This window comes from Suricata suricatta, chromosome 1 (assembly GCF_006229205.1).
Source record: "Suricata suricatta isolate VVHF042 chromosome 1, meerkat_22Aug2017_6uvM2_HiC, whole genome shotgun sequence".
Lineage (NCBI taxonomy): Eukaryota > Metazoa > Chordata > Mammalia > Carnivora > Herpestidae > Suricata > Suricata suricatta.
In genome coordinates, this window is record NC_043700.1 from 80634113 (window position 1) to 80660843 (window position 26731).

At 42.8% G+C, this 26731-nt stretch overlaps 1 protein-coding gene and 1 non-coding gene across 2 annotated transcripts in view; both read left to right on the forward strand.

The window, feature by feature from the left end:
- Window positions 1–26731, forward strand: part of TBC1D9 (TBC1 domain family member 9) — a 74485-nt gene that overhangs the window by 11573 nt on the left and 36181 nt on the right. Inside the window, exons 3-10 of the mRNA XM_029950987.1 lie at window positions 7172–7290; window positions 12860–13088; window positions 13521–13782; window positions 15555–15762; window positions 20292–20498; window positions 21355–21525; window positions 22107–22257; window positions 25337–25551. Coding sequence (XP_029806847.1) covers window positions 7172–7290; window positions 12860–13088; window positions 13521–13782; window positions 15555–15762; window positions 20292–20498; window positions 21355–21525; window positions 22107–22257; window positions 25337–25551 — 1562 coding nt within the window. The remainder of the gene's footprint in view (window positions 1–7171; window positions 7291–12859; window positions 13089–13520; window positions 13783–15554; window positions 15763–20291; window positions 20499–21354; window positions 21526–22106; window positions 22258–25336; window positions 25552–26731) is intronic.
- Window positions 26306–26411, forward strand: LOC115303196. Its single transcript, XR_003913899.1, has one exon. It is a non-coding gene; the product is annotated as a U6 spliceosomal RNA (small nuclear RNA).

Here is a 26731-nt window from a genome sequence, read left to right on the forward strand (position 1 = left end):
CCTTTTGCTATCTCTAAGAACGTAAAGGAGGCGGTACCATAGGAATTTGTCCAGCCAGCTTTGTTGAGCTTGTTATATTCTGACAGTCTCCCCCGCCCCCCCCCCAGTCAGCTGAGTACCCGAGACTCTCACTAGGCCTTCCCCCAGCAGCTAGTGTTCTGGACCTGGTGCCCCAGAGGCAGGAGAGAGCCTAGTTCTCTGCCTTCCTTGGCCTTCACTGGATTTAGGTAGAAGGCAACCCATTTGGCTTTCCCGATTGGAAGAACTAGAGAAGGTTCTAACAGTAAGAAGGGTTATACAGCCTCAGTGAAAATACAGGCACATAAAAACGGTGGTATTTCCAAGGACATTGTCTACAGAGGAACTATGGGACCACCAAGAAGAGTGACAAACAGAAAGGAGGAGCTATTGACGGTTGCCTCTAAATACATGTGACCTTCCAGCAGGACTGACAAAGGACATGGGGTGGGGGGGGGGTGTTTGATGGGCACTTCCCTGATGACACAGCCCTGCATGCTGCCTTGTTTTGGCTGCCTATTGATTTAGTTTCTCTTTTCTTCACCATCCCAGAATTTCATCTGGGCCTAGATGTTCATTCAGAACTGGATGTTTGCTGTAAGAGAAGCTTTTTCAGAACTGAAAGATATTTTAGCTGCCATCTTGTCTCACCTCTTTAATAGGCTAGAGGCGAGGGGTTCACCACGCCAGCTGTAGCTGGTTAGTGCAGAGCTGAGGCCGGCTTCTTGGATCTCCCCCTTCCCAGCCCAGCAGCACATCCTGGCTTTTGTATTTAAACGTTCTTTTAGTCAGCAACTGCTAAGACCCAGAGTTTAATTAAAGATTGCTAATTAGTTGTGCTTCTGCCAGTTCTCTACAATAGATAGCGAAAATGTGGGGGTAATTTAGTTGCCATCCGCATGAAATACATGTAATGTGGAAGTTGGTATTTTTTCATCTTTTCTTGGGCCATGTACCTCAAGAACTATTCTCGTATCCTTGGGAACACAGCAGCTTAAAAAAAAGAACTTGCTTTTCTTTAAGCAATATGTGTTCATTGCAGAAAATTGGAAAATATAGAAAAGCAAAAAGAATAAAAATTTGAAACCAATATCATACTCCAAATCACCTCTCAGACTTCGTGTGTGTGTGTGTGTGTGTGTCAGTGCATACACTTACATAGGTATATTTGTGCATACATACCTCTATGCATGAACCTTTCTTGTTAATTAAACCTATTTCTATAATGTCAGTTTTAATAGGTAGATAACATTTTATTGTGTATGTAACATAATTTATCTAACTGACACAGTATTAATGGAAATGTGGATCTTTCCCCCTTGATGTTAATTCCATGCTGAACAGCCTTAATCAGTAACCTCTGAAAAGACTCTGCACATTCCTTTAATTATCACTTGAGAATAAATTTATAGAAATCGTTATGCTGAGTCAAAAAAATATACATATCTGTAAGGCTTTTAGTGTTCCTAGCTTGATTGCCTTCCAGAAAGATAGCCACATACATTCTTTTCATTAGAGTGGGAGAGGACCTTGGCACTTAAGTGAAAAAAGTAAAATAAGGACATGAATCATCACTGATTCTTATAGTCTAGGATAGGTGAGTTACTTGGGTTTCTCCTTTCTCAAAGTGTTATAAAGCTATGAGCGCATTGTTATGGCCAGTAAGAGATTAGAAACAGTTATATAAGAAGCTTACAGGGGTGCCTGTGCGGCTCAGCCGGTTAGGCATCCAACTTTGGCTCAGGTCATGATCTCGCGCTTTGTGAGTTCGAGCCTCGTGTCAGGCTCTGTGCTGACAGCTCAGAGCCTGGAGCCTGCTTTGGATCTGTGTCTCCTTCTCTCTGCCCCTCTCCTGCTCATGGTCTGTCTCTCTCTCTCTCTCTCTTTCTCTCTCTCTCTCAAAACTGAATAAGCATTTAAAACTATATATTAAAAAAAAAGAAGCTTACAATAGTTCCACAAGGAGTTCTGTGCAGACCTTCCTTCAGTAATGTGTATACTCTGCAATCCAAACAGAATGACGCCATGGCCAGAGAGATTTCTGCTGAGTGTATGTTAGTCAGGCGAGGGTTAAACAGCAGATGTCTCAGTGCCCTGACATCAGACTTTCAAAATATCCTCTGTGTCATAGGTCAAGATGAGATCTTTGTGGTCTGCTGCATGTGGTGCCAAGAGCAACTGTTTATTTAGTGCTTTGTATATTCTCAACCTGTGCTAAAGCCTTCTCCTGTCCAAATGATCTTCTGTCATTCTCAGCACAAACCAGTGTGCCAGATGTTAGCACGTGTTACAGATGAGGCATCTGGAACACAAAGAAACGAACTAATTTACCTACGATCACAAAGTCAGTATGTGCGCTTTTGAGATCGGGTGTGCTTTTTTGACATCAAAGTCAGTATTCTGCTCCATGATGTGGTTTTGGCTCCCTGATAACCGGGCTCCTTATTATTCCAATAATCTAACCTCAGTCATACTTACCGCACTTAAACATGGATTTTGGAGCTAGGTGATCATGCATCACAAAGAAATGTCTGCTGGATGTCTATCAGTAGGGCCTTCAGCCTGTTCTTAATCCTCAGAGACAAGATCTGATAGACTTAATTTGTGGGTCCCTCTTAATGCTTTTTCCTTTTTATTTCAAGTGGCCTTGATGTACTTTAAGACACATTTAAAGCTAGATGAGAGATTAGACTACGATGATTTTGTATTTTTCATTACCTTAAATAATGTTTAAACGTTGCCCAGATATATGCACAGGGCCTGTGGCTAGCATTCTTAAAAACAAAACAAAACCCCACTCTGAATAATAAAGATTCCCATTTTTCCAAAATTTTTAATTTCTCGGTAACCTTGAGCCCATCAAATGCCGATGTAGTTTTTAACCACAGCAGAATGCTTGGACTTGGGTTAACTGGGATTTCCTGAAGGGTTCTCATTCTCCACATCGGCTTTCTTTGTTGTTCCAGCTGATCGCACAGTCAGGTCAGCTTGTTTTTCTTGCTGTGTCTCTGTGAATGAAGCCTTTCCATAGAATCAAGAGCCAAGCCCTTCCTTTCTTCTTCTGAGCGTCCAACACATTGTGCTCCAACTGCGGGTGAATAGATAAGTCCCTATTCACAGGCACGGCACAAGAGCTCTGTGTGATCTCACCTTAAAAAACAACAAAAGAGAAGCCCCAACATCTTAAATCCTGCAGCACTGGTATTTAGTTTCTTGCAAAATGAAAGAGTTATTTGTAAGGAACATTTTGGATTGCAACACGGTGTTTTGGGAGTTTCGCTTGTTCCTAAAGAGTGGTTTGGCAAAGTGACCGTTGTTCTCAAACTGATAGCAGGACATTTGCTCTGTGATCTCTGAGCGGAATCGTGAACTCTTTGTTCCAGAGTGAGAAGTGGACAGCAATGGACACCTGGTTTCAGAAATACTTTTTATGAGACTGGCATCTTCAGGATTTGTTTTGTCTGCTGGATCAGGAGATCTGGCTCTGCTTTATAAGTATTGTCATACTTTTAGTCCCCAGAACCTGGAGCCCTGAACCCGTCTTCATTTACCCTTTGTGAATTTAGGAAAGTGTTCAGAGAGTAGGGTGCTTTTGTATACTAAGCAATAAATGTAAAAGGTGTATTTTATTATGCACCCTAAAAAGTATCCGTTGGGTGTCAGTAAGTATCCATATCCATAGTTAATCCTGAAACTACCATTGGTGATGGCATTTGCATCTTTCTTTTCTCAAATAGTATATGGTGATGATGGTTTCATATAATGGTACACAAAGTTCTCTCTTATCTAGAGCTCAGTCATCTGGAACTTTGGGATCTTAGAATGTAGATGTAGCCAGAAGAACCTCCAAAACTTGTTTGGGAGTACAGAAGCAGACCCACGGCACTGAGTAAGCTCAAAGAGTTGTAAGACCTAAAGATTTTGAGATGAGCAGTGTCACCTCCTCAGTGAGTGGCTCACGGTAATGCTTAAATGCCAGCCTTTTCATGTGTCACTGAGAAGTGTAGAAGAAGCAACAGGAGGTGGAGAGCAGGACAGAAATAGCACAGTCAGCAGCAGTCGTTGGGGGGGCAGTGATGGTAACTGAAGATAGAAATACGGGGATTCATTTCCTAAGCAGCAAAAAGCAGACAGAAGAGCCAGTGGTGCAAATGGTGTTAGGTGGTAGGAGGAATAGGTTATAGAAATGATGGATTGGGCACTGGGGTGGAGAACAGGAGGTCCGAGGACAGCAGAGAAGGCAACAGGTGGGGAAACAATGTGTAAAGTAAATCTGAATGTCACACAAGAGTGGGTACATTAAGGGTGGTATGGCCATAGACTCTAAATCTGAACTTCAATACAAGAGCGCTCGGATGACTACTTGGAGACAGAAATCAGCCATAATGTCTTCATATTATATCCATAAGCGTTGGAAGTATGAGTGAATGTTTGTTGAATGAGTGTGTGCATACATACGCCATTTTTACCGTGTGTGTGTATTTAAGCGGGCGTACTTACAGGAATATGTACACAAAGAACACTTTGAAGGCAGCATGTGCAAAGCTGAAGGCACACCTGTTCTGTCCTAGGTTTCATAGCTGATGGACTTCTCTATCCAGGGTAACAGGATGAGTGGGGTTGAACTGAGGGTGGGTTCCACAACCAGTGTAACAGAGACTCTAAAGTCTAGTACTCGGTGTGACTACTTGGTCAAAGGCAGAGCACAGTGAGATACCAGTCAACAGCCAGACCACATGAAAACCAGCCTCTGGAAGGCACATCTCCAGTTGACACAGGCAGGGGCAGAAGAGAAGCAAGATCAAACAGACGCTGGGAACTGTGCCCGATGGGTCTGCAGGAGCTCAGCAGTCTCGTGGGCCTCCGGGAGTGCCGCTGTCCTGAGGTGCAGACATCTGACAGTGCCGACAAGCCCAGGTGGCCGGAGTGGAGGGCTCATGGCAGGCATTTACTGGGCTCTCTCTGTCTATCACAGCCAGTTATGGGTGGTGATGGTGTGACCTGTTTACAGACAAGGAAGGACACAAGGAAGGATGTTTTAGAAAATTATCCAATGACTATTTAAATTTTCTAAAAATTTTAAAATATTTATTTATTTTTGAGAGAGAGACAGAGCATGAGCAGGGGAGGGGCAGAGAGAAAGGGAGGCACAGAATCTGAAGCAGGCTCCAGTCTCTGAGCTAGCTGTCAGCACAGAGCCTGATGTGGAGCTTGAACTCATGAACTGCAAAATCATAACCTGAGCCGAAGTCGGACGCTTAACTGACTGAGCCAGCCAGATGCCCCTAAAATTAAGTGTAAGTGTTTTTCTTTAATGCTTATTTATATATTTGACAGAGAGAGAGAGAGAGGAGAGAGGAGAGAGGGAAATGCACAAGTGGGGGAGGGGCAGAGAGAGAGGGAAGCAGAATCTGAAGCAGGATCTGGGCTCTGAGCTGTCAGTGCAGAGCTGGATGTCGGGCTCAAACTCATGAACTGGGAGATGATGACCTGAGCCAAGCCAAATGCTTAACTAAGCCACCCAGGCACCCCTGAAATCTAAAATGTTTTAAAGCTCTCTGGTAAACTCCAGAATAACCCATTCCCTGAATATTCCAAATGGGCATTCTTCTTTGCATCTGAAACAATATTTCCTCCTTTCCAAAATATCTCTGTGGACATTATTCTTTGGGATCTTTACAGCATTGCCCTGAAATGGGTAAAGGTTTGTTGTAGTTTTTGTTCTATTATTCATTCATCTCCATTTCACAGATTAAACAGACTGTCTAAAGTGATCCAGCCAGCTAGTGGCAGAGGGAGGGGGACCCAGGTGTCCTGGGCTCTAGCTTTCGCCACGACATCACAGTACAGAGTCATCAATTACCTTTACATGTGGTTGACTATGGCCCCGAATGGGTGAGCCAGGGAAAATGTCCACAAAGAGCTATAATCTGTTCTCTTGTGTTTTCACGGGGCTGCCTCTCCACTAAGAAATCTACTTTTCATCCTTTACATCAGCATTCTGCGGAGGCAGTTTTGGTGTTTAGAAGAAAATGAACTTTGGTTTGGTTTGGTTTTGCCTCCCCTTAAATAGTGGGTCTGAAACACTTCAAACCTATCTCATTCTTAAAGAGCTTTTAGCTCTCCTCCCGCAGTTCTGGTATCATTGTAGACACATTCATGACTCCCTTCTTTGTCAGGAGTCAGAATGAGATTCTGAGTAACTGGTGACAGAGAACAAAGAGGAAAAACACTGTTAAGAAATCAAATAAAAGGAAGCTTGGAAATCGGAAGAGATGCCAGGAGGTTGGATCAGTGGAGACACAAAATCGTTCCTTAACTCTGGAATGAGTAGTGCATACGATTTATGTGTAAGATATATGAATGATTTATGAAACATTATTTTTCTGCAAGAATATTAACAATCCCAGAGCAAGAATAAAAGGGGAGGGGATTGAGTCCAGTCTTTACAACCACATCTTGACGGCATCTGTGTTACGCCCTGCAGTTGTGAGGAGAGTGCAGTCACATAAGCTACAGGCTAGGATTGTTTAAGTGCCGAGCTTGCCAGGCAAAGGAACTTATGCTTCTTATTCCCGACCCAAGTGTAGAGACTTGGTCGGAGGCCGTGAGGATGACCTCATCCCATTACATTTCAAGGCAGCTGTGCCCCTGAGAGCAGGCGGCTGCTCCCTAGTGATAGTCCATTTTCACATCTCATTCATAATTGAAGTGGGGGGATAATTTTTGCCCATTATGGGAGGCGGTTACATCAGATCTTCAGCGGCAGACTGAAGCTCTCATTATTCAACTTAACAAAAGTAACCTAGTGTCCAAACAAGATCTATGTTACTCTGTGAAGTGCAGGTTCTAGGAGGGAGGGAAGGTAGGACTCAATTCCCAGTCCAGAAAAGTGAATAGGAGAGATGCTTGCTACCTTCTACCTGGGAACAGTGTCCGAAAAGTGTCTGAACCCACCTGCTCGGACTTGACTGTAACACAGTACTTACTCTTGGGTTTTCACATCCCTGCTTGTCCTCTACGTCTCCTCTGAAGAGGAGAAAGCATTTAAATGCAGTCATGTCCTCTAGTGATATTGCATATTAATGAAGTGAGCTTGTTTAAGTATCTTTTAAATTCCAAAAATTCTGTTATCATCTTTACATTCGTACAGGTGGTTCCAGAAAAGAAATCACCGAGCACTGGGAATGGCTTGAGCAGAATCTGCTGCAGACGCTGTCCATCTTTGAAAATGAGAATGATATCACCACATTTGTGAGAGGAAAAATACAGGTAGCAGATTATTTTGTTGAGTTTTAACTTTTAATTGGAAATGATTTCAAACATACAGAAAAGTTGTAAAAATAAGAATTGTGTAAAACATACCTATAGACCTTCTGCATTCTCCTGTTGTTAGCACATTGTCTCAGTTAATGTTATCATTTGAGTACTGATTTGCTTTCTTTTTGAGAGGAATTTCCTCCAGATACCTCAGTGTGTATTTCTAAGAACATTCTATTGAAAAATAACATTGCAGTTATCACCTATGATAAATTTTAACATTAGCATTGTATTTTAATATTTGGCACATATTCCAATTTTGTTAACTGACCCAGTGTACAGCATATTTTTTTTCAGCCCAGCCCAAGATCCAGTCTAAGAAGCTGTTGAATTGGTTTTCATCTGTTGTCTTCTTTAATCTAGGACATTTCTATAGCCTTTCTCTGTCTTTTATGATATTCATGTTTTTAAGTATATAGTTCTGGTTTTTTTAATGGGACATTTTTCATTTTGGGTTTTGTCAAATTGCATGATTTGATTCTGATTATGCATTCCCAGGTGGAACACATCATAAGTGATCTTATGTCTTTTCAAGAGTGTCAATTCTGGGGACACATGATACCCATCTCCCCTCATTGGGCGATATAAACGCAACAAGGGGTTACCTACTCGGTTTCTCTATTGTCAGGTTACTCATTTTGCCTTTTCAAATGATAAACTATTTGAGCTTTTCTGTAGGAAAACATTTTATGGGTACACAACTATCCTATTCCTTATCAAGATTTCCCCATGATTTAGTGGAGAATCATCCGTTGATGATTTTCTTGTCTCAACCAGTCTTTGCTGTGATGTCTTTACAAACTGATAATTTTCCAGCTCCAGCATCCTCTTGCATTTACCAGTTGACACCTGCTATTCCACTAGAAGCAAGAGCTCTCTCATCATTTATGTATCTATTTATTTTTGCTATGCACTCACAGATTCCTGTTTTCCAGTTGTTACTGTTTCATTACTGGACTTGATTCTTTTGGTCCCCACACTAGTCCAGGTTTAGTTAGAGGAAACACAGACAGACACCTCCTTTGACTTTGCGACATGTCCCTGTTGCTTTTTCGAGCACCTTCTTACTCCTGCTGCACCTTCTCTGTCTCAGTCCTGGAATGAGCCACTTATTTCCATTTGCTTTCAGTTTCAGTCTCTTTCTCCTTTCCTGCAGAGTTTAATATTTTTTGCATGCAGAAAATTTTAACATCCCTCTAAAAATTTAAATTCCTCAAAATGTTACTTCCTTCTTCGTCTTTGCTATCCTGTTCTCCCCAGACCCTTGTAGTGAACCGACTTCATTGTTATCGGGCCTATGCTTCCTGTGTTTCTTTTTGTGAAAAGAGGTCGGTATATATATATATTTTTTATTTCTCTTTAATTCTTACACACAAGCCTTCGTGTGTATATGCTCCTCTGCATTTGGTTTTTTCACTCAATAACTCTTGGGTGACAACTCATATCAGTTCATAGAGAGTATCTACATGTTTTGTGTGTGTGTGTGTGTGTGTGTGTGTGTGTGTGTGTGTTATTTAAAAAAGGATTTTAATAGTTGGGTATTTATGTTGAAATATTATTAATTTTTAGATTTACAGAAGAACTGTAAGATAAGACAGAATTCCCATAGACCCTACCACTCGGTCACCATTAATATTGAGATCTTCTATAACCATAGTATATTTATCAAAACTAAGGAATGAACATTAATGCAATACTGTTAACTATAAGCTTAATTTGGATTTTACCAGATTTGTCATTTCATGTCCTTTTTTATTCCATGGTCCAACATGATTCCATGACCTACGTTGCATTTAGTACCTGATTCTTTTCAATGAGTATAGATTGATTATGTGTGTATATACCGTAGAGAACTCAGCACTCTCTCATCTTGAACATTCAAGTAATTTGCAATTATAATTATCCATCTACATATACACACATACACAAATATACAGTATATGAATGAATTATAATAATAAACATGGATGTATATATGCATATGTGTGTATTGTAGGGATGTATCTGTAAGATAAACTGGTAGAAGTGGAAAATGCATGTGTCATTCTGTTGAATATTGCCAAATTCCCCCCCCAGGCCCCCGCACAGGAGTTATAACTTTTCACATTCTCACTGGCATGTAGGGGAATGCCTTTTCCCCCACAGCTTTACCACAAAGGTGGATTATCAAGTGTTTGAGTTTTTGCCAATCTGATGGGGGAGAACTATTTCAGTGTTGTTTTTATTTACATTTATCTCACAAGTGAAGTTGAACATCTCAGATGTTTAATGTCCGTTTTTATACAGCTCATAGATTGCTGATGTGTTTTGCTTATTTTTCTATGGGATTTTGGTCTTATTTTTCTTTAAATTTTTAAAGTTCTTTTATATAAAGGCCATTAGCCTTTTGTCAGTGATATTGATCATAGATATTTTCTCTGAATTTGTCATTTGTCGCTCATTATAGTTTTTGCCATGGAACATTTAAATGTTTTATTTAGTCAAAATTAGAAATTCTTTCCAGATTTTTAGTCATAGTTAGAAAGTCTTTCTTCACACCCAGTTTAAGGAAGAATTCTAGGAAGTGATCTGATAGTTTGCTTCTCATTAAAATGCCACAGGATGGTCAATTTCTGTTTGATTTCTTCTCCTTCACTAAACTTTTACAGAGCAAGTAGTAATTTTCTAATCAGAAAAAGAAGTGGAATATCATTGCTGCTTAGGGTCTGATGTTTTGGAAGAAGAGAACTGAATTTTACCTGGACCACATAAAATTAGTGAGGGCTGAGTAGCAGAAAAACACAAACAACATATCGCCCTCTCCCTTTCTCTTTCCCTTTGCCCCTCAAGATGGATATTTGGATATTTATCACTGCTTCAAGACGACTGATCAGTTTCTACTCTGTCGTAATTATAGAGACTAGACATGTAGTGAAGAGGGTAAAAATGAGAGCAGGGAGGACATTGGAAAAGTTCAGTTTGAAGCTGGGAGGAGGTGGGAGCTTCCAAACAAAACAGTGTTCTTGAGTAATGGAGAGTTGTCTTATTGATAAAACCCATCTGACTTTATAACTTCATTTCATTTTTGAGTCACGCGTCTGAATTTCTGGGAAGTAACTTTAATGGAGTGAGTGTGAGGTTCCTCACTTGACTGCGTCTCAGGGGACCGCAACTGGTGCGGGAAAGGGGGCGAGGCCTCTTCTCCGTCCGGAGCCTCTGCTGAGGTTCTCAGTTACAGTCCTCCATCCAGTCCGCCCTCCGATGGCATGCCTCTGGACGGTAGACAAAATAAAGAGCTACAGGAAGAAACTGAAGCTTACAAGTGACAATAGCCAGGAGGAAAACAAAAACAAATGCGGAAAAACAGAAAATAAAACAAGAACCAATTATGTCAAATAGCTGTTCTTCTCACTGTTTTTATTACACCCAAAATGTCACATTTAATTCCCCTGAAACCAATTAGGACGAAGGAATTGCTATTAATGCAATTATGTGTGAAGGAATGTCATTCATGTGCAAATGAATGGTTTAAGCATTCCCAGTTGTCCAGTAATGAAGGGAACCAACAAATTTATTTGTTTTGAGGTTTAATTAAATTTTATAAATTATAAATGTAATAATTAACTACAGAAGCATAATCCGAACCCATAGGTAACATTTTGTGTATTTCTTTCTAGACTTCTGGAGTGCAACTTATCATAATAGTAGTCTTATCGTACGTATACCGTACACAGTTTTGTATCATGTCTTTGTTTCCTTGACTGGTATTGTTATGCAATTTTTAGTTGTTAATTTAATAATGGAATATTAGCCCACTATTGACCTTATCATTCTCCTCTTTCTAGAAGTCTCCTTAGCTTCTAGAGCAGTGGGGAGCAGGTGCAAACAGTAGTACAATGCAGTGGACACTTTTGTTCATATAAGGCTTCCTATAGTTTTTCTTTCCTTTGGGATAGATTACAAAATGTTGGTTACTGAGGTAGTTTACACACTTTTAATGGACCTTAGAAGAGATAGTCAGTGTTTTGGAATCCCTGTGTAATTAGCTTACTTTTCAACAATCTGGTTGTTTAAATGGTTTTCCAAATTTAATAGGTAAAAGTTGGGGTCTTGTTTTAATTTTCTGTCTTAGATTATGAGGCTGATCATTTTTTCATGTTGGCTAAATTAATTTTCCTTTTTGTGAATTCTTAGTCAATGTCTTTTGCATACTTAAATTTATATTGGACCTCCCAAGTATTTGGATTCTAGTAATTTTTCAGTTATGTGGAGCTGTTGCCTAGAATCAGGGCAACCCATTGTATGTTACGTGGAGCCTAAAGGAAGGAAGATATTCCATCCCTTTGCTCCATCATCCGGTCCACCTGGCTAAAAAATTATAGTAAACTAAGGAGGGGCTCTGCATTCGGGACCCTCTTTTCTTAAAGGTGGGGAAGTTGGGAGTGGAACCCTAATCGGGACTATTACCTTTACTGTTAAAATTGGTTGGCAAGGCCGGGTTTGTTGACATTGGCATTAGGCCCTGACGTGTTCCAGAGTATTGTTTCTCAGGTCTGTATCCTCATACATTCTCTCATCAATTTAGATGAGCATTTAGTAGACCTTGGATAATGTAGTTTGAATATTTTTCCACTCAAAACATGGGTATCATTTGGTTTGTTCTACAGCACCTCCTTCTAATATTCTCCTTATTCTGACTTTAGGTCCAAACCTTGCTCAGTGGTCCAGGGGAAGAGCAAGTATTAGCCCCCTTGAAGGGCTCCACGCTTACTCTCAGTTTATTGGTCATGGAGATTACCTAGGAACCCAACTGCTGCTACTTATTAATGGGTTCCCATTCCCTTTTATTTATTTATTCATTTATTTCTTTTTACATAAAAATTTTTGATCCCCCTCTAAAGGCACTGATAACTTTGAAGTGTCACATAAGCTGTAGGTGTGTTTGCCAACTGGGAAAGGTTTTTCCATCCTTCTTCTGAACTGGCTACTTCTTTCCATCCAGAGGTTCAGTGCCCCCTGCCACCTCATCGCTGTCTAAAGTCCCCTAACAGAGCACGCTACCAAAGCCCTCTCACCCCGAAAATAGCCTTGGTTCAAAATGGACCTTCCCTGGTCTCCCTCAAGGCCACCTATTTCTATTCTCTCAATGAAGAAGTAGTTTTGAGAAAAGCAGAGATTGATCTTTGGGATGGCTCTATCTTGATGAGCTAGGAAAAGCAGAGTAGAACTCGCAAAATCTTTACATCTCCACATTTGTAAAATAAAACCATGGGCTTCATTCTAACTTTCCTTAATAACATGATTAGCACCAACAAACTTAATCAAAGCCATATTGTCATTTCAAAATCTTTTAGTATGCAAATGTTCCTGGGTAACTGGCTTCGAATTTGGGGCTGCCTTCAAAAATAATTGATCAATTTAAAAGAAAATTCTAGCATTAGAAATTATTCTCTTCTTCCCTTTCCCGTATTTATAGCATACAGAAAAAAGCCGCCCTAGCCATATTAATACCAGCTGCGTGCCTTGTTTCATCCTCGCTTAGGGCATCATTGCAGAATATAACAAGATCAACGATGTGAAAGAAGATGATGACACAGAGAAGTTTAAAGAAGCCATTGTGAAATTCCACAGGCTGTTCGGGATGCCCGAGGAAGAGAAGCTCGTCAACTACTATTCTTGCAGCTACTGGAAGGGGAAGGTCCCCCGTCAGGGTTGGATGTACCTCAGTATTAACCACCTTTGCTTTTATTCTTTCCTGATGGGAAGGGAAGGTGAGTTGTCTAGAATTTCAGAGGGAAGCTTGGGAGAGTCTGCTGAGGTTTGCCCTGAACTCATAAACCACATCAAAATGCCAAAAATAGACCTGTAGTTATGATGGGGTCAACACTGTGTTTTAACCATTTAATAAGTGAACTCAATTATTTTTGACTAATGTTTGTCAAAAGAAATGGTTATTAAGTAGTAAAGAGTCACCGAAGTTATCATTCATGCAGTTGACATGGACTTAAATTCATAAGGATAATAAACTCAGAATTTATGTGGTTTGAGTTTGTCTCTTAAATGAACAAAACAGTGATAAATATAGGCAGGCAAGCTCAAAGAAAGGAGTGCACTGAGGTTGGGGGGGTTGGTCTGGGAGACTGAAGGATCCCCAGGGGGTTTTAAGGAGCCAGGTGCTGACCAGCCTTGTTCCCTGTGCTCAGCCAAGCTGGTGATCCGGTGGGTGGACATCACACAGCTCGAGAAGAACGCCACGCTGCTCCTGCCCGACGTGATCAAAGTGAGCACGAGGTCCAGTGAGCATTTCTTCTCTGTATTTCTCAACATCAACGAGACCTTCAAGTTAATGGAGCAGCTTGCCAACATAGCCATGAGGCAACTTTTAGACAATGAAGGCTTTGAACAAGATAGATCCCTGCCCAAACTGAAAAAGAAGTCTCCTAAAAAAGTCTCGGCTCTCAAACGGTAGGTGACAGAGACAGAGTCTTACACACTTTAGAAGAAAGAAACCTTTACATTCTTTTATGAAATTTAACCTTTTCTTACTCACTTCAAGGTTCTCAACGCTCTTCTGCGTATAAATAGAGAACTGAAAGAGACTGCTTGAAGCAGTCACAGTTCAGTGAGGCAGACACGGCCAGCGTTGGCACAAAGTGACGGGAACTCTTCTGGTTCTGTGGGTGATGCGCCATGGGTACACGCGTGGGGAGAGGGGCAGAGTGCTGGGAAAGGCCCTCAGGTGTGGCTGCTTGGAGTGGGCTCCGAGGCGGTAGTAGAAGTTACCCAGGCAGATTCAGTAGGATGGATATTTCAGGCAGGTGGAATAACATGGTGCAGGAATCTCAGGGAAAGAGCACAGAGGGAATTAAGTCCGTGATATCTGGAAAGTGGTAGCACCTGGATGAGCAGAGGCTGCAGGGAAGCCTGGAAGTGGATGTGGGAGTGGAGCTAGAGAGAAGACAAGGGAAAAGTTGATGCTCTCAAGTGTGATTGTGTGCATGGAATTGTCCTGGACTGAGATGGGGAATGAGACAGGGAGAGCGTGTGCAAGGGATGGGAGAGCTCAGTTTTGATCACGTTGAGTGAGCTGCCTGCAGAACATCACATGGGAGACAGGTCCAGTAACATACGTGGAATTGGAAATCACCGGCGTACAGCTGGCAATTGGGACCTGACAAGACATCACTGCAATTAAGATGCCTGGTGATTTGAAGCGTGTTTCAGTAGAGTGTTTGAGGGTGAATGCTGTTACTATAGTGGACTGACTAGCAGATGGAAGGCAAGGAGTGCGAATTAGGCAAGTATAGACTGCTTTTTCAGGAAATTCAATGGGAACGGAGTGGGGGTTGCTCTGATAGAATGTGAAAGATTTGAACATAGCATAGAATGGGAAGAGTTTGTGGTGAGGGTAGGTGCGGGGAAGGAGGGAGCACAGAGCTACAGCTGTAAGAAAACCAGTTATTTTAATAGTGACATCTGACATGGCGTGGAAAACATGCTTGTGTGTGCAGATACCTCTCCTGAAATGGAAAGGAAGGAAGAGTAGATGAGGATGGAGATAATTTGGAAGTAAAAGGAAGGAGGGTATGGGAGAGGAGAGAGCTCCTCTTTGCTCTGTGAAGCCAGAAACTCCACCACCCAGTGGCTGGGGTGGCATAGAAGCTTGAGAGGAGAGGTTTGAACAACCGACATGATGAACAGGAAAAAGGGAAAAAAGATTGTAGTCAGCAGAGGACAAAGCTGAGGTTGGAAACTCTGGTTGTAGAATATGTGGGTTGTTCCTGTGTTTCAGGAAGTTTTGTTGTCTTTTTAGGGCAGACAGAGGTAGCCGGCAGAGTCAGGAGGCTTGTTTGCATTCTCATTAGGTCGTTCTTAAAAGATAAGGCCAGAAAGTGGCTCTGGATAAATATAAATGTAATAATCTCTTTAGAAATTACTGTGTTCCCTTAGAAAAAAGAATGGATTTCCTATCCAGGCCTAGTTTTCCTAAGATTCTTTAACATTTATAGATCTTGATTGTAAAATGACTACACGAGGGTCCTAAAGCTATTAAAATATTATATTATGCTTTTGAGTCATAGGTTGGAGTTAGCTCCAGTAGAAAGCCAAGAAGGTAGGGATAACATCTGACAAGATAGAGGGGCAGAGAGATGGGCTGACGAACGCCCACTGCCACATCCTGGAGAAGGTATGGATACCTAGCTCTTGTGTGAGGTGACCTTGTTCCTGCCTTCCAGTGATCTGGACGCCAGGGCAAAGAGTGAGAGATACCGCGCACTTTTCCGGCTGCCGAAAGATGAAAAATTAGATGGCCATACAGACTGCACCCTCTGGACTCCGTTCAACAAAATGCACATTTTGGGGCAGATGTTTGTGTCCACAAATTACATCTGCTTTACCAGCAAGGAGGAGAACCTGTGTAGCCTCATCATCCCACTCCGTGAGGTAGGTGTCAGGGGAAATGGAGATCTTAGGAGTTGCATTTGTAATACTCTTCTCTGTGAACCAGGAATGTGTTTTTACCAGCATTTCGTTGGCTTTTAACCATCAGTGAATGCTCAGAATTCTTGGGTGGCACCTGCCACACCTTTTTATGTGTTGTTGCTGCTCTCAGTAACCTGCAAGAGATTTTCTTTCTAGAAGAGGCAGCCCAAGGTTTCAAGATGGAGATTGTACTATTATTCAGGTGTGGAGAGGCCAGACACATCAGGAGGGGACTGTCATGGAAATGATAGCTTGTTGTGCTCACAGTCCCTCCAGGAGAGGCCATGGGAGCACACTGGGGAAGCACGCACTTGTCCACAGGCAGAGGGAGCTGGCAATATGGGGGCAAGAGCCTTTCCTGGGGGGCACCTGGTTGGCTCAGTCCGCGAAGTGTCTGACTTCGGCTCAGGCCATGATCTCAAGATTCGTGAATTAGAGCCCCTTATTGGGTTCTGCATTGACAGTGTGGAGCCTGCTTAGGATTCTCTCTTTCCCTCTTTCTCTGCCTTGCCCCCACTCTCACTTTCTCTCTCTCTCTGCCTCTCCCCTGCTCTCCCTTTCTCTCTCTATCAAAATAAATAAATAAACTTAAAAAAAAGTAAAAAGCCTTTACTGTTATTTCTGTGGGAAGAAACAGGCAAAGCAGGGTAAACAAGTTTAGGATTAGCTAGTTGGAGTCATTTCAGCAGGCTGTGGGGCATGTGGGGGTTGTCCCTAGTTATCTGGTATCTGGCACCCAGGGTGATTAGGACAGGGATAGTGACCCTGCGTGTGAGAGCTGAATTAAATAGAGGAGGTGGGGGAAGTGTGGGCTCTGGGTGGTTGGTTTGCACGGGAATGGCCTGCTCACAGGTGAGTCCTTTGTTGCCTCTTGGAGCTTTCTAACCCTGGGAGGGTGGTCCTATGAGTGCCAGGAGGGCCCGAGATGTCAAAGTGTCAAATACAGAAACGAGAAAGTGTAATTATTACACCCGCTCGTGGCCTGAGAGCAGCTTGGTCACAAGGAAACAGTCTAAGTTGTCTAGATTGTGAATCAGAAAGCCACGTGTTCAGATCTGGTCTGACAACTGCCCGCAGTAGAATCACGACAGCTGCTGGCCACACAGGCAGATTCCTGAGCCCACCCTACTTCTGAATCTCTGCAAGCTTGGGAATCTGTATTTGAATAAGGGCCCAGGCTGATTCTCTTGCACTGTGCATGCGTACTCTGCATACATTCTTACTGTCTCTGAGGAGGAGGTGGGTCCTGTCTTCACGGTGGTAGAGTATTCTGGTACTTGTGTGGCAGTCTTGCCAGGAGGTTTGGAGTTAAGAAGGAACTCCAGGCTAGGCTGCTGGAGGCTGGAAGTCTTACAGTCTTAAAGTTGTCCTGGTAACAACTTTCAACCCACCCTGTTTCTTTTCTAAAAGTTAAGGTGGTTAGAAGCTTTGATTATATGATTAAGATTGACCCTCTGTTAAGATTCCCTTGGGTAAAGGATTCAAGTTTTCTTCTGCCTTCTTTCCTTAAAAAAATCAAACAAAAAAACAACTTTTAATCATGTAAGCAGATTTATTTTGTTTTTGTTTTTCTTGTTTTAAGAGTAATTCACGGTGGCTCAGTCGGTTAAGCGTTTGACTTCGGCTCAGGTCATGATCTCGAGGTCTGTGAGTTCGAGCTTTGAGTCGGGGTTCTGTGCTGACAGCTCAGAGCCTGGAGCCTGCTTCTGATTCTTTGTCTCCCTCTCTCTCTGCCCCTCACGAACTCTCACGCTCTCTCCCTCAAAAACAAACACAAACAAAAAAACCCACACATTAAAAAAAAAGAATAATTCACTATTATCAGGGAAAATTTGTGAAAGTATAAACAAATAAAAAGAAAACAAAATTCACCCTTAGTTCCATCTGTCAAACATAGTCACTATTACTCTGCTGTCCGGCTTCCCAGGCTTTTTCTATACTTTGCTGTGTATATGTCATTTATATTATTTAAATATAAAACATAGGGAATTTTTATTTTTTACCTATTTCCCTTAATACTGAATATATATTAAACTTTCCCCCATATCATTAAATATTCTTTTGCAGTGTACTTTTTAACGACTGAATATTATTCCATTAAAAGGATATATAAAGCTTATTTGCTTGGTTCCCTGTGACTAATTGTTTTCTTTTTCTCCCGGCCATATGTATAGTTTTCCTTAAAGTATGAATTATAAATCCCTAAAAGCTGAATTGGTGGATCAAAAGGGATGCAAAATGTTACGCAGTTGTCGACTCTAGCTCTCCTTCTTAGGAGATGAGCTAATGTATTATATCATATTTTGAGACCAGGATATGTTGTCGGGGCAATTCTGAGATGGATAGTTCAACAAGGACTTACATTTAGTCCTGGAATGGATTTCATAACATTTCCCAGTAAATGTACCTTTTTTGCCATAGACTGTTATTAAACTTAATTTTCTTCCTCAAGTACTACCTACAAGCAAGTTACCTGCACCAGCTAGGGAAACTCATTCCAGGATTAAGAATATATAGTTGTGAATCTGAGCGAGTCATCTCTCTGTTTATCCAGAGGGAGATAGAGTGGAGGGGTCTAAGCTGCTGTCAGTATGTCCGCTCTCCTGTTCACTGTGTCCAGCTGGCTCTGTTTACCCTTCACTGCAATACGCAATACAATAGTGGGAGTTCAGAGCAACTGAGAGAATGGGGATTGATATCATCAGCCTTTCTTCTGCTTGCTTGTTTCCCTTAACAGGTGGCAGAGCAGAGATAATTCAGTTATAGTTCAGGGTAAATCAGAGGAGGAGCAATAGTGAATGTAGCATTGAGAAGTAAAGCATGTTGTGATTGGTGGATGCAACGTCAAAGAAATAGCTCAGTGAAACAGCAGTGACCTTCCCCTTAACCTAATGAATCTCCAAGATATATTAATGGTAGATCCCTAATCCAGACTAGTGGAAGAAGCAAAGCACTTAATGTAATTTTTACTACGTTTAGGTAACTGTAATGACAGAAAACTGATGGGGTGGGCCCATCCCTTAACCCTCCACCCCATACATGGAGTCTGTGTGAGCAGAGAGTGATTTGTCACCTTTCAGAACTGAGTTAAACTGATCGCTGAGCAGTAGTCTCCATGGGAACATTACATCCTACTTAAAATGGCCACATTTAGGATTGTATAAACTAGGAATCATTGTTTCATTTAATTTTTTTTTAAAAACTTTTTAATGTTTATTTATTTTTGAGAGAGAGAGAGAAGAGGAGAAGCAGAGAGAGAGGGAGACACAGAATTCAAAACAGGCTCCAGGCTCTAAGCTGTTTGTACAAAGCCCTACACAGGGCTTGAACCCACAAGCCATGAGATAATAACCTGAGCCAAAGTTGGACGCTTAACTGACTGAGCACCCAGGTGCCCCAGAAAAAAAAATTTTTTAATGATTATTTTTCAGGGAGAGAGAGTGTGCATGTGAGTAGGGAAGGGGCAGAGTGGACGGGGACAGCAGATCCAAAGCAGGCTCTGTGCTGACAGCAGAGAGCCTGATGCAAGGCTCAAACTTACAAACTGGGAGATCATGACCTGAGTCAAAGTCAACGCTTAACTGACTGAGCTGCCCAGGTGCCCCTAAAGAAAAATATTTTAATACATTTATCTTCATGCCCAGTTGAGGGAAATCCTACTATAAAGCACCAAATGCATGTCTTCAGTTCAGAGCTAACATAGATGTCCTTCTTTCCTACATGTCTCCCGATGTGGTGGATTTACTTCACCACACGCATGCGCACACAGAGTCAGCCAGTGCAGATAAGGTTGCAATTAAGCTTTTTACATCATGTCTGTTCAGAATGGAGCCTTTAAAACGTTCAAGTGGAAAGAGGGGAGAGATGCAAAGCTCTGGAATTCCAATGAGATGTTTGAAAGATTGGTGGGGTTTTGAAAAACATCCCAACATCAATCTTGGCAAAAAAAAGCACGAGTATCATGGGTTGTTTTTGTCTCTTATGGATGATGCAGCAGCTAGGGGTCTGCTCCTTTATAGCTCCATGAAATTTTAATGAAAATCAAGGAGTTTCTTCACAAGTTTTCTAAAGCTTGGCCCTGGGCCAGGCTTAGGTGGGGACCAGCTGTGCTGTGCACTGCAGGGTGTTTAGCAGCACCCCTGGCTTCTACCTGCAAGATGCCACTTGTTCCCTCCACTTGTGACAACCGGAAATGCCTCTAGATGTTGCCAAATGTCTCCCAGGGAACAAAATCACTCCCAGTGTAGAACTGCTGATTTGGAAAGCCCAGCAAGGCAATTCCGGCTTCTGATAAGAGCTCCAGTTTGATTTGTTATGAGCTCTTTTATTTTATTGGAACAGAGTCAAAGACTCTTATTTTGCCTCAATAACATATGGGTAGTTCCTCCAGAACATGAGTGTTGTGTTCCTGGTTTCGTGCTGCTCAGAGGCTGCTGCTGGGTGATCCCTGGAAAGTAATGCTTTGTCTCATGTTTCATGTTTCTTTTCAGGTGACAATTGTGGAAAAGGCAGACAGCTCCAGCGTACTTCCCAGCCCTTTATCTATCAGCACCAGGAACAGGATGACCTTCCTATTTGCCAATTTGAAAGACAGAGACTTTCTAGTGCAGAGGATCTCTGATTTCCTGCAACAGACCACCTCCAAAATATACTCAGACAAAGAGTTTGCAGGCAGCTACAACAGCTCAGATGATGAGGTCTGTGGAGACACCTGAGGGTGTTTGCATTCATCCTGTTACTCGGCCAGAGAATGTTCCCTTCTTTGTCTGTTCTGTTTGAGCTGAAAAGCTTGATCTGAAGCTTTGCAGCTGTGCTAAGATAAGGCTCCTACCCTAGTGCCCAGGGCGGTATCTGAGCAGTAACTCATTTGAATCTCATGGAGTTTGTATTTGGGAGTCACAGAGCTGGAGAGAGCCTTGTAGATCATCTGGTCTCACCCTCCTGTTTTATAGTTGAAATCATTGATTTGTCTTGTTGACACAGCAAGTGACTCTGGTCCCTATGGTGACACTTTCGGGAATGCACAGAGGTCACTAAATGGAGTCTCAAATCCGAAATGCAACATCGTGATGATGATTTTATTATGATAAAAAATATCTATTATGTCCCTTTTGAATTAGGCCCTCGGCCGACAAACAGGGCAGTTGGCAGCTAAAACATTGTAAAGGTGGTGACCTCACAAGGAACATCCCTGCCCCTATCTACCCGGGATCTTGTAGGCATCAGAAACCAGCGAGGGCATGAGGCGGCAGTTCCTCTATCAGTAAGCAGTTGATTCAGACACGTCATGCTTGGCCTACCAGTTTGTTGCAAAAATGCGTCTAAAATTAGAGGAAACCCGTTTTGAGCCCTGAAGCTCTGTGGTCTATGACCCACAGACCTGTCTAATCCCCGCCAAAATGCTGGCCTGCTGCCTCCTTCCTGTGTCTTCTCACAGCAGGAAACATCTTGGGCACCATGATGTCGCTGCTGCTGCTGCCTGTACAGAGGACACTGAAGAAGGAGGTTCTGTGGCCCAAACCCCTTCATCGTCTGCCCCTCTCTGCCTCGCAGGTGTACTCTCGGCCCAGCAGCCTCGTCTCCTCCAGCCCGCAGAGAAGCACGAGCTCCGAGGCCGACGGAGAGCGCCAGTTCAACCTGAACGGCAACAGCGTTCCCACGGCCACGCAGACCCTGATGACCATGTACCGGCGGCGGTCTCCCGAGGAGTTCAACCCGAAGCTGGTGGGTGCCTCCTGCTCTTGCCTGAAACTTTCTTTATTAGAACGATAGCATTTAAAAATATTTTTTAATGAAAGTAAACTGATAAATATCTGTGTGAATAAACATTTTCCTAGAAGCAAAGCAGATTTTTATCTAAATCTCTCTTCAGATTGTAGAACGGATTCTTCACAGGAGACGAGTGACGTAGAGTACAGGTGACCTTTTTTCAAGCTCGTTTTTATTGTTTAAGTCAGTCAACAAATGAGTACATAATTTCTCAGCCCACATTTAAAGACATCAACTCACTTTCAACTTGGAAGTGTTGATATAAAGTCATAAATATAATTATCATTCTTCTGACCCGTTTCAGGCAAGTGGAATTCTGATTCTGGCCTAGAAAGCTTCAGGGCAGAACCAGAGGCTGTGGTTCAGGTGTGCAATTAGAGAAGGGCAGCAGAACCTCGGAGATCTTTGTCCTCCCGAGTTCTGTCCCGAACAGAAGCACTCCACTCACCAGGGGAGCTATTCTGACCTTCCAGCCAACCTCTCCTGTCCATCCCCCACGTACTTTGCATGTAGTAGTGTTTCATTTTCCCTTTCAGGCCAAAGAGTTTTTGAAGGAGCAAGCTTGGAAGATTCACTTTGCCGAGTACGGGCAAGGGATCTGCATGTACCGCACAGAAAAAACCCGGGAGCTGGTGCTGAAGGGCATCCCGGAGAGCATGCGGGGGGACCTCTGGCTGCTGCTGTCAGGTACGGCCGAGCGTGGGGGTGCAGGGGGCGTACTGGCCCCAGGGTGTGCAGGACCTCGGCGCTGCCCTTCTGCCTTCCATCCTGCACCTGGGCTCCGGTTCAGCCCTAAATCCCTTTTCCTCCCCAGAGTGTTGAAGTCCCTCAGTGAAAACACAGAACACGTATACACTGTCCAGATACTGAAGCCACTGTCCCCCAAGTCCCCGTAACCTCTTCCATCCCTTCAGGAATGCTATTTAGAAGAAGAGAGATCTTGAAGGGAAAGAGTATAATTCTTTGTGATTTTTCAAGTCCCTATTCCTTTCCCAGCTGTGTCCCCTTCACTGAGAATGTGTAAGTGTGGCACGTGCTCAGAGCCATCATGAAGGTGGGGAGGGGGAGGAATGAGAAAGCCTTGTGCTTCGTTTCTGTCGCCTCCTGAATTTGCTGGTTGTCACTTGGAGATGTGAAAGGGGGGGCCAGAGTGTGCACTAGAACTGAAGGCCCCCCCAGGTCACACTTACACTCCAAGCTGGAGGTGCCAGGAAGCACAGAAAGGGTGTGTCATGGACCTGTGAGTCCTCAGCCAGACTCATGCCCACACACAGCCCTGTAGGGTCAGACCTTTGAGTCCTGCTGGACGCCAGAGGTGCTTCAGGCTCGGCCCATCATACCTTTCTCACCGCCAAAACCATCTAGGGGTCTGTTCTGTCATGAACATCCAGGGAATTTTTTTGGTGTCACCAGTCTTTATAAATCAGGTGCTTTACCTGGTTAGAGGCCCAAAATGTAATCATTTTAAATAAACTTATTTGAATATTTGTATTTGAACCTAACATGATCTGACACAAGTGCTTCTTCAAAGCCTTTATTTTAAAAATAGTATTAAAATTAAAAGCATAGTTACCAGACTTACAGGAAAACCTTTAAAAAAAAAAGAAAAAGAAACCTGTAGCTTTTTCTAAAAGTAGATATAAATGGTAATTGCCTGTAATAGATGTATTAACATCTCGGCAGTTGGGGGATAGAATCCTAAAAAATAATTGGCTCTATGTGTTTCGTGTAAAACTAGTTTGTTCTCTTCTTATTCATATGGTTTTTTTCATTTTCCTTAAGTAGGCCAGCCTCAGCCCCTCATTTAGAAATCCAGATTTGAGGGGCAACTAGGTGGCTCAGTCAGTTAAGCATCTGACTTCAGCTCAGGTCATGATCTCATGGTCCATGATTTCAAGCCCCGCGTCGGGCACTGTGCTGACAGTGCCCCTCCTCCACTAAGCTCTGTCTCTCTAAAAATGAATAAACATTAAAAAAGAAAAAGAAACCCAGGTTTGAGTCAAATGATCTCTGATTACACAAACCCAGCCCAAGAAGAGCCTTCCTGTCCCATGTTCTGTCCTCCTTGTGTTTGGCAAACTAGTCACCTTGACAACTTGATTCAGATCGTTGACATAGCAAATAAAAAATTTCATTTTCATCCCCATTCAAATTAGAAGTTACTTAGAGCCACATTTTGGGTGAAAACGAAACTCAAAGTCAGCACCAAGCAATAGTACATAGCGGTACACAGCACAGCTGCAGAGACACAGCTACAGTTGGATCCAGTGTTTTTCTTAATGGCAATGGAGGCCAGAGAGTAGACCAGGCTCTCTGCTGCCTCTATTGGGCACACAACACCCCCTGTTTCCACCTCACTGGAGGTGGGAGGCATGTGAAGCCAGCTCACCCATGAGGAGAGCCCAGCTTCTGGTAGGGGATCCTTGCCTGGGTCCTGCCCTGCTCTTCATGACTCTTAGGGCCGTGGTACCAGAACCTGGCTCAGTGTGCCCAGTGAAGTGAAGTGCAGGCCGGAGGGTAAGATATCTTTGCAAATCTCCCTTGAGAACAAAGCAAAAGCCAGTGTTAAGCTGCTGTCAGGCAGACTGACTTCTCCAGGGTAAGTGTGAGTGGGAAGCCTGTCACCCTGGGTGACTGTCATTGACAAAGTCCAGGCCATCCCAAGGACTCTAATTTTTTTTTAGTTTGTTTGTTTTTTAACTTTTATTTATTTTTGAGAGACAGAGCATGAATGGGGGAGGAGCAGAGAGAGAGGGAGACACAGAATCCGAAGCAGTCTCCAGGGTCTGAACTGTCAGCACAGAGCCTGACGTGGGGCTCGAACTTACAAACTGTGAGATCATGACCTGAGCTGAAGTCAGACGCTTAACTGACTGAGCCACCCAGGCACCCCAAGGGCTCTAATTTCTAACCAGTGAAATACAGATCAGTGTATCCTGTGTTGTAGTATGTGTGTAGTGTGTGTGTATACATATGTGTGTGTTTTATATACATGTATGTATGTATGTATACAAAGAGAATTTATAGTTACCTAAGTTATATTTAATTAAATTTCAATCTAGATAATTATCATACTTTTCTGTCTTTAAGAATCTTAAAATGCAAATATCACAAGCCAGTGATTCTCCACCCATTTCTCCATCCCCATCCCCACCGCCTGGGAAACTCCCACCCAGGAGGGTGGCTCTCTGCTACGATTGCCCACACCACCCACTACCTTCTCCAACCCCCCCACGTGCTCTAATACCTTCTCCTACTCTTCAGTATGGCTCTTTGAACTCTTCAAACCTTATGCTTTAGCAAGCAGCGTTTGGACTTGTTGTGAGAAGCAGAACTTCCCTTTTCAAATGAAATCTTAAGGAAAACCCCAATAAAATACCAGCAAAGACGCCATGGTCTAGGGAACGGTGAGACAGGGAGTCTTCGTCTTATTCTTGTTACCTTCTTTCTCTTCCTCTAAGGAGCCCCCCAGCATTGTTCCTGAACGTTCTGTGGAATAAAGATTTTTTAGCTTGCAAGCTTCTACCTCAGGAGCTCTTCAAATACTTGGTTTATACTAGAGTCAAAAGAGGGAAGCAGGCCTGAAGTAAATTGACCCATCTAGCCACGATTGCCACATCCCACCTAATCTGCGCAGTGTCGCCGTTATTTCGCAAGTGTCCTTTGAGTGGTGAGGGACATGAAGGGGTTCGGTTGGTAAGCCGTGTCTGCAGACCAAGGGCAGGGCCTGCACTTTTGGATGTTGTATCCCTTGGGTGTTTCCTAGGTGCCATCAATGAGAAGGCCACGCACCCTGGGTACTATGAAGATCTCGTGGAGAAGTCCATGGGCAAGTATAATCTTGCCACCGAGGAGATTGAGAGGGATTTACACCGCTCCCTTCCAGAACATCCAGCTTTCCAGAATGAGATGGGCATTGCTGCTCTACGGAGGGTCTTAACAGCTTATGCTTTTCGAAATCCTAATATAGGATATTGCCAGGTAAATGACACAGATGGTTCAGATTTTTTTTTTTATTGTTTACTAACCAGTAAGTAAGTGAGAAGAAGAAAAAAAGAATGGTTAACAGAACTATCCGTGCACCTAATTTCTTGGCCTCCACACTATAGACATTGTGGACAGGATAATTCTTTGTTTGGGACTGTCCCGTGCTTTGTAGGATGTTGAATAACATTCCTGTTTAATAACATCCACCCACTAAATGTGTGTAGAGCACCCCCCCCCCCGTTGTGACAACCAAAATGTGTGTGTAGACATTGCTAAATGCCCCCTGGGGAGCAAAAACTCCCTGACTTGAGACCACTGCACTGAGCAGAAGAGCTAGGAGGCAAGAGTGTCCTTTCTGGATCCACCACCGTGTAGCTGGGTGACCTTGGTCAGTCGCTTCTGATTACTCTGGGAGCCACCCCTCATCCCTCCCTGAGGTAGAAGGGAGCATGCCCGAGCACTAGGCCTGTAATTCTGGATTCTAGGTTTCACAGTGCTCCTCCTTTGCATCCTAAGCAATAACATCCTTGAGAATACAACTTTTTAAAGCTATGATTATATTTTAATAGACATTAAAATAAATGTTGAATCTGGTATTGAAAAAATGTTGCCCCCAGACCAGCTAAAATTATCTCTGGTACTAGGACATATACCTCAAGCTCCAAGATCATGCGACTTTAAACTTAAAGGACACATATTCAGAGAGGGCTTCCCTGACCACCCAGCTGATAAAAGCTAAAGCAAGTTTGTGCTCACTTTGGCAGCACATATACAAAAATTGGAGCGATACAGAGAAAATTAGCATGGCCCCTGCGCATGGATGACAGGAAATCTGTGAAGTGTTCCATATTTTTGTAGGAGATACAGCCTTCCAGTTATGGAATGAATAAGTCATGGGAATCAAAGACACAGCATAAGGAATGTAGTCAGTGGTGCTGTAATAGCAAGGTATCCATGTATGTTTTGGGACAGATCGTGGCTACACTTGTGAACATAGCATAATGTATAAACCTGTGTCAACTGCACTCAAAAAAAATGTGAAAAGAAATCACAATCAAATACAACTTTTAATATGTTGACAAATACTTGAAACTTCCTCCAAATCCAGAAAGATGGCATAATGTATTTTTTACTAAATGACTGCTTAACACAAAGGATAAGTAAATAGATAAAT